The 8,767-nt window shown below is 49.3% G+C and overlaps 1 protein-coding gene across 1 annotated transcript; it reads right to left on the bottom strand.

Moving 5' to 3' along the window:
- Positions 1-5,116: 5,116 nt before the first annotated feature.
- On the bottom strand, positions 5,117-6,856 carry LOC311118324 (serine/threonine-protein kinase DCLK1-like; the record flags this gene model as incomplete). Its single annotated transcript, XM_084193135.1, has 2 exons — positions 5,117-5,475; positions 6,496-6,856. Coding segments are annotated over 2 exons (720 nt in total), but the record flags the coding sequence as incomplete, so codon positions are not given.
- Positions 6,857-8,767: the final 1,911 nt, after the last annotated feature.

Below are 8,767 nucleotides of genomic sequence, written 5' to 3'. Positions count from 1 at the left end.
AGGAGGATCAACACAAGGAGCCAGATGGGAACTAACCAGCAGCATACTGAGGAGGATCAACACAAGGAGCCAGATGGGAACTAACCAGCAGCATACTGAGGAGGATCAACACAAGGAGCCAGATGGGAACTAACCAGCATCATACTGAGGAGGATCAACACAAGGAGCCAGATGGGAACTAACCAGCAGCATACTGAGGAGGATCAACACAAGGAGCCAGATGGGAACTAACCAGCAGCATACTGAGGAGGATCAACACAAGGAGCCAGATGGGAACTAACCAGCAGCATACTGAGGAGGATCAACACAAGGAGCCAGATGGGAACTAACCAGCAGCATACTGAGGAGGATCAACACAAGGAGCCAGATGGGAACTAACCAGCAGCATACTGAGGAGGATCAACACAAGGAGCCAGATGGGAAATAACCAGCAGCATACTGAGGAGGATCAACACAAGGAGCCAGATGGGAACTAACCAGCATCATACTGAGGAGGATCAACACAAGGAGCCAGATGGGAACTAACCAGCAGCATACTGAGGAGAATCAACACAAGGAGCCAGATGGGAACTAACCAGCATCATACTGAGGAGGATCAACACAAGGAGCCAGATGGGAACTAACCAGCAGCATACTGAGGAGGATCAACACAAGGAGCCAGATGGGAACTAACCAGCAGAATACTGAGGAGGATCAACACAAGGAGCCAGATGGGAACTAACCAGTAGCATACTGAGGAGGATCAACACAAGGAGCCAGATGGGAACTAACCAGTAGCATACTGAGGAGGATCAACACAAGGAGCCAGATGGGAACTAACCAGCATCATACTGAGGAGGATCAACACTAGGAGCCAGATGGGAACTAACCAGCATCATACTGAGGAGGATCAACACAAGGAGCCAGATGGGAACTAACCAGCAGCATACTGAGGAGGATCAACACAAGGAGCCAGATGGGAACTAACCAGCATCATACTGAGGAGGATCAACACTAGGAGCCAGATGGGAACTAACCAGCATCATACTGAGGAGGATCAACACAAGGAGCCAGATGGGAACTAACCAGCAGCATACTGAGGAGGATCAACACAAGGAGCCAGATGGGAACTAACCAGCATCATACTGAGGAGGATCAACACAAGGAGCCAGATGGGAACTAACCAGCAGCATACTGAGGAGGATCAACACAAGTAGCCAGATGGGAACTAACCAGCATCATACTGAGGAGGATCAACACAAGGAGCCAGATGGGAACTAACCAGCATCATACTGAGGAGGATCAACACAAGGAGCCAGATGGGAACTAACCAGCAGCATACTGAGGAGGATCAACACAAGGAGCCAGATGGGAACTAACCAGCATCATACTGAGGAGGACCAACACAAGGAGCCAGATGGGAACTAACCAGCATCATACTGAGGAGGATCAACACAAGGAGCCAGATGGGAACTAACCAGCATAATACTGAGGAGGATCAACACAAGGAGCCAGATGGGAACTAACCAGCAGCATACTGAGGAGGATCAACACAAGGAGCCAGATGGAAACTAACCAGCATCATACTGAGGAGGATCAACACAAGGAGCCAGATGGGAACTAACCAGCAGCATACTGAGGAGGATCAACACAAGGAGCCAGATGGGAACTAACCAGCATCATACTGAGGAGGATCAACACAAGGAGCCAGATGGGAACTAACCAGCATCATACTGAGGAGGATCAACACAAGGAGCCATATGGGAACTAACCAGCAGCATACTGAGGAGGATCAACACAAGGAGCCAGATGGGAACTAACCAGCATCATACTGAGGAGGACCAACACAAGGAGCCAGATGGGAACTAACCAGCATCATACTGAGGAGGATCAACACAAGGAGCCAGATGGGAACTAACCAGCATAATACTGAGGAGGATCAACACAAGGAGCCAGATGGGAACTAACCAGCAGCATACTGAGGAGGATCAACACAAGGAGCCAGATGGGAACTAACCAGCAGCATACTGAGGAGGATCAACACAAGGAGCCAGATGGGAACTAACCAGCAGCATACTGAGGAGGATCAACACAAGGAGCCAGATGGGAACTAACCAGCATCATACTGAGGAGTATCAACACAAGGAGCCAGATGGGAACTAACCAGCATCATACTGAGGAGGATCAACACAAGGAGCCAGATGGGAACTAACCAGCAGCATACTGAGCAGGATAAACACAAGGAGCCAGATGGGAACTAACCAGCATCATACTGAGGAGGATCAACACAAGGAGCCAGATGGGAACTAACCAGCAGCATACTGAGGAGGATCAACACAAGGAGCCAGATGGGAACTAACCAGCAGCATACTGAGGAGGATCAACACAAGGAGCCAGATGGGAACTAACCAGCATCATACTGAGGAGGATCAACACAAGGAGCCAGATGGGAACTAACCAGCAGCATACTGAGGAGGATCAACACAAGGAGCCAGGTGGGAACTAACCAGCATCATACTGAGGAGGATCAACACAAGGAAACAGATGGGAACTAACCAGCAGCATACTGAGGAGGATCAACACAAGGAGCCAGATGGGAACTAACCAGCAGCATACTGAGGAGGATCAACACAAGGAGCCAGATGGGAACTAACCAGCAGCATACTGAGGAGGATCAACACAAGGAGCCAGATGGGAACTAACCAGCAGCATACTGAGGAGGATCAACACAAGGAGCCAGATGGGAACTAACCAGCAGCATACTGAGGAGAATCAACACAAGGAGCCAGATGGGAACTAACCAGCATCATACTGAGGAGGATCAACACAAGGAGCCAGATGGGAACTAACCAGCATCATACTGAGGAGGATCAACACAAGGAGCCAGATGGGAACTAACCAGCAGCATACTGAGGAGGATCAACACAAGGAGCCAGATGGGAACTAACCAGCAGAATACTGAGGAGGATCAACACAAGGAGCCAAATGGGAACTAACCAGTAGCATACTGAGGAGGATCAACACAAGGAGCCAGATGGGAACTAACCAGTAGCATACTGAGGAGGATCAACACAAGGAGCCAGATGGGAACTAACCAGCATCATACTGAGGAGGATCAACACAAGGAGCCAGATGGGAACTAACCAGCATCATACTGAGGAGGATCAACACAAGGAGCCAGATGGGAACTAACCAGCAGCATACTGAGGAGGATCAACACAAGGAGCCAGATGGGAACTAACCAGCATCATACTGAGGAGGATCAACACAAGGAGCCAGATGGGAACTAACCATCATCATACTGAGGAGGATCAACACAAGGAGCCAGATGGGAACTAACCAGCAGCATACTGAGGAGGATCAACACAAGGAGCCAGATGGGAACTAACCAGCAGCATACTGAGGAGGATCAACACAAGGAGCCAGATGGGAACTAACCAGCAGCATACTGAGGAGAATCAACACAAGGAGCCAGATGGGAACTAACCAGCATCATACTGAGGAGGATCAACACAAGGAGCCAGATGGGAACTAACCAGCAGCATACTGAGGAGGATCAACACAAGGAGCCATATGGGAACTAACAGGCAGCATACTGAGGAGGATCAACACAAGGAGCCAGATGGGAACTAACCAGCAGCATACTGAGGAGGATCAACACAAGGAGCCAGATGGGAACTAACCAGCATCATACTGAGGAGGATCAACACAAGGAGCCAGATGGGAACTAACCAGCAGCATACTGAGGAGGATCAACACAAGGAGCCAGGTGGGAACTAACCAGCAGCATACTGAGGAGGATCAACACAAGGAGCCAGATGGGAACTAACCAGCAGCATACTGAGGAGGATCAACACAAGGAGCCAGATGGGAACTAACCAGCATCAGACTGAGGAGGATCAACACAAGGAGCCAGATGGGAACTAACCAGCATCATACTGAGGAGGATCAACACAAGGAGCCAGATGGGAACTAACCAGCATCATACTGAGGAGGATCAACACAAGGAGCCAGATCGGAACTAACCAGCATCATACTGAGGAGGATCAACACAAGGAGCCAGATGGGAACTAACCAGCAGAATACTGAGGAGGATCAACACAAGGAGCCAGATGAGAACTAACCAGTAGCATACTGAGGAGGATCAACACAAGGAGCCAGATGGGAACTAACCAGTAGCATACTGAGGAGGATCAACACAAGGAGCCAGATGGGAACTAACCAGCAGCATACTGAGGAGTATCAACACAAGGAGCCAGATGGGAACTAACCAGCAGCATACTGAGGAGGATCAACACAAGGAGCCAGATGGGAACTAACCAGCAGCATACTGAGGAGGATCAACACAAGGAGCCAGATGGGAACTAACCAGCAGCATACTGAGGAGGATCAACACAAGGAGCCAGATGGGAACTAACCAGCAGCATACTGAGGAGGATCAACACAAGGAGCCAGATGGGAACTAACCAGCAGCATACTGAGGAGGATCAACACAAGGAGCCAGATGGGAACTAACCAGCAGCATACTGAGGAGGATCAACACAAGGAGCCAGATGGGAACTAACCAGCAGCATACTGAGGAGAATCAACACAAGGAGCCTGATGGGAACTAACCAGCAGCATACTGAGGAGGATCAACACAAGGAGCCGGATGGGAACTAACCAGCAGCATACTGAGGAGGATCAACACAAGGAGCCAGATGGGAACTAACTAGCAGCATACTGAGGAGGATCAACACAAGGAGCCAGATGGGAACTAACCAGCAGCATACTGAGGAGGATCAACACAAGGAGCCAGATGGGAACTAACCAGCAGCATACTGAGGAGGATCAACACAAGGAGCCAGATGGGAACTAACCAGCATCATACTGAGGATGATCAACACAAGGAGCCAGATGGGACAGGACATCCTTCTATTGGTTCCCTTCTAGCAACAACTAGACTACAGCCCATCTCTGTCTCTCTACCCCCTCCCATTCTCTCTCTCTACCCCCTCCCATTCTCTCTCTCTACCCCCTCCCATTCTCTCTCTACCCCCTCCCATCTCTCTCTCTCTACCCCCTCCCATTCTCTCTCTCTACGCCCTCCCATTCTCTCTCTCCCCTCTCCCTTTCTCTCTTTCTTCCCATCTCTCACCTGTTTCCCCTCCAGTGTATAGATCCTCTTCACAACTCCAGAGTCCAGTTTGATGGCCTCCGTGATGTCAGTGAGGACCTGTTCGTATGAATGGGCCGTCTTCTTATTGAGCAGGATCCTTACAGCCTTCCTGGGCTTCACCCCGCTCCGCACCACCGTCACCAGCTTGGGCCGGATGAAATCCTTCACCCCCTGGTCCCGGGTGTCTGGAGGTCGGGCCTTGGAGCTGCCCAGAGAAGGGGGCCCACGGGCAGCCGCCGCAGACGAAGCTTTGATGTTCACCGACCAGTTGGGGTTGACGTTCTTGGTGTAGTCGAGCTTCTTGAAGACCTCGATGGAGCCGCACACGTAGCTCTCGCCTGAGGAGGGGAGATAGAGGAGAGCGACAGGGAGAAGGAAAACAACACAATTAGACCCAACCAAATCATGAGAAAACAAAAAGAGAATCACTTGACACATTGGAAAGAACAAACACAAAAACAGAGCAAACTAGAATGCTATTTGGCCCTAAACAGCGAGTACACAGTGGCAGAATACCTGACCACTGTGACTGACCCAAACTTAAGGAAAGCTTTGACTATGTACAGACTCAGTGAGCATAGCCTTGCTATTGAGAAAGGCCGCCGTAGGCAGACCTGGCTCTCAAGAGAAGACAGGCTATGTGCACACTGCCCACAAAATGAGGTGGAAACTGAGCTGCACTTCCTAACCTCCTGCCAAATGTATGACCATATTAGAGACACATATTTCCCTCAGATTACAGCGATCCACAAAGAATTCGAAAACAAACCCAATTTTGATAAACTCCCTTATCTACTGGGTGAAATACCACATTGTGCCATCACAGCTGCAAGATTTGTGACCTGTTGCCACAAGAAAAGGGCAACCAGTGAAGAACAAACACCATTGTAAATACAACCCATATTTATGTTTATTTATTTTCCCATTTGTACTTTAACTATTTGCACATTGTTACAACACTGTATATAGACATAATATGACATTTGAAATGTCTTTATTCTTTTGGAACTTCTGAGTGTAATGTTTACTGTTAATATTTATTGTTTATTTCACTTGTGTTTATTATCTACTTCACTTGCTTTGGCAATGTTAACATACGCTTCCCATGCCAATAAAGCCCTTAAATTGAATTGAATTGAATTGAGAGAGAGAGATACAGAGAGAGATACAGAGAGAGAGAGAGAGAGAGAGAGAGAGAGAGAGAGAGAGAGAGAGAGAGAGAGAGAGAGAGAGAGAGAGAGAGCGAGCGAGAAGAGAGAGAGAAGAGAGAGAGAGAGAGAGAGAGAGAGAGAGAGAGAGAGAGAGAGAGAGCTACACAAACTGGCAACAGTTTTCCAAAATAATAAAAGCATTATTACCCTCCATCAGTTGATCGGTGCTGGTGATCTTTTTGGTTCCGTCCACGGAATAAATGGTCCTGACGCCCTGCAGCAGGTTCACATTATCGGACAGCGAGCGGGTCAGGTCCGCCAGCAGCGCGTCAAACGACCGGAACCGGTCCACAGAGATGGCGTACACTATCCCGTTAAAGTAGCGGTCCCCGTTGCGGTAGAAGCGGACCTTCTTGGCCTTCTTCTCCGAGCTGAGGGTCTTGAGGTTCCGGGTGCGGTAGAGGCTGCAGTGGGCGCTGTGTGCAGGGCTGGTCACCCCGTTCAGCCTGCCCCCTCCTCGGCTTTGCCGCTGCGCCTTATCCCGCTCCTCGAAATGCTCCAGCTCCATCGCACTGCCGAAGGTCACAAGAACGGCTACACTATCTAAATAATAAAAAGATAATTAGGACGACAATTAACTAACTAACTAAACAAATAAATACGTGTAAAAATAGTGTCCAAACAACACGCGTTTTAGTTTCAATTAACCGGTTTGTCCAGAAAGCCGCCGTCTATCTCAGTTAGCCAGGACTATCCGCGGTCTCAAAATAACTTGCTAATGACAGATTAGGATTTCTAAACTCTGGACAGTATAGTAGGATTGGCTAGACATGGTATGTCATGGGGTTGCAAGGGAAGCAGGGAATTAATGTCTGGTCTTAGTCCGATAGCCATGTGCTTTCTGTTGCTTTATAAATATGTAAAAGCTGCGCTCAGACAGACCACTTTACAAACTGATCAACATTAGTGTCATATCATCGAATCAACAATGATTTTCTACGACAGAGACGGATTTGTGAATGAAACATTTCCAATAACGGCTACATAGAAAAGGAGTCAGAGAGATGGATAGACGCGCTGTGTTTTTTTGCTTATTTTCAATGCAGTAAATATTTGTTTTTCATAGTTTGCTTACCTACGTGGTTCACTAAGGATTCTGTCGCCTCCAGTCTTGCTGCGCGTATTTCCCAGAAAACAGAAAAATGGGTTTCAGTAAACAGTAGCTAGTGAAGTGTAGAGTTGGACCGCAGCTACTACAGAACAGAACAGCGCAGACCCGCACCTTCTCTCCTCCACCACCATCACTACCAGTGAGCATGTGTGTGTGAGAGATAGAGAGAGAGAGCGAGAGAGAGAGAGAGAGAGCGAGAGAGAGAGAGAGCGAGCGAGAAAGAGAGAGAGAGAGAGAGAGAGAGAGAGAGAGAGAGAGAGAGAGAGAGCGAGAGAGAGAGCGAGAGAGAGAGAGAGAGAGACGAGAGAGAGAGAGAGAGAGAGAGAGAGAGAGAGAGAGAGAGAGAGAGAGAGAGAGAGAGAGAGAGAGAGTGGAGGCTGGGCTAGGCAGCAGCTGCTTGCACTATACCACTGCCCTCCCCCCTCCCCCTCAGGTCGTGCTGTGATTTTCATTGAGCCATCTCTCTTTGGGATGCAGTCCCACACCCCGGGCTCCTGCTACTGGCCCAGCACCCCCTCAACCCCCTCATGAGCAGCACCCCCCCCCCCCCCCCCCCCCCCCCCAACCTGCAAGACACCCTCCAGATGGCAGGGGGCACAGCTTTAACTCAAACAATATTCAATAAAATGGGTCTGGACTAGAGAAGGAGGATGAGAAGGAGTGTGTGTGTGTCTACGTGTGGTGTGAAAGAGGAGTGTGTGTGTGTGGTGTGAAAGAGGAGTGTGTGTGTGTGTGTGTGTGTGTGTGTGTGTGTGTGGTGTGAAAGAGGAGTGTGTGTGTGTGGTGTGAAAGAGGAGTGTGTGTGTGTGGTGTGAAAGAGGAGTGTGTGTGTGTGGTGTGAAAGAGGAGTGTGTGTGTGTGTGGTGTGAAAGAGGAGTGTGTGTGTGTGGTGTGAAAGAGGAGTGTGTGTGTGGTGTGAAAGAGGAGTGTGTGTGTGTGGTGTGAAAGAGGAGTGTGTGTGTGTGGTGTGAAAGAGGAGTGTGTGTGTGTGTGGTGTGAAAGAGGAGTGTGTGTGTGGTGTGAAAGAGGAGTGTGTGTGTGTGGTGTGAAAGAGGAGTGTGTGTGTGGTGTGAAAGAGGAGTGTGTGTGTGTGGTGTGAAAGAGGAGTGTGTGTGTGTGTGGTGTGAAAGAGGAGTGTGTGTGTGTGGTGTGAAAGAGGAGTGTGTGTGTGTGTGGTGTGAAAGAGGAGTGTGTGTGTGTGTGGTGTGAAAGAGGAGTGTGTGTGTGGTGTGAAAGAGGTGTGTGTGTGGTGTGAAAGAGGTGTGTGTGTGTGTGTGGTGTGAAAGAGGAATGTGTGTGTGTGTGGTG

The sequence above is a fragment of the Coregonus lavaretus genome (assembly GCF_964263955.1).
Source record: "Coregonus lavaretus genome assembly, contig: HAP1_SCAFFOLD_791, whole genome shotgun sequence".
Lineage (NCBI taxonomy): Eukaryota > Metazoa > Chordata > Actinopteri > Salmoniformes > Salmonidae > Coregonus > Coregonus lavaretus.
Note: the sequence above shows the minus strand (reverse complement) of the source record. Positions and strands in the feature narration are given on the sequence as shown.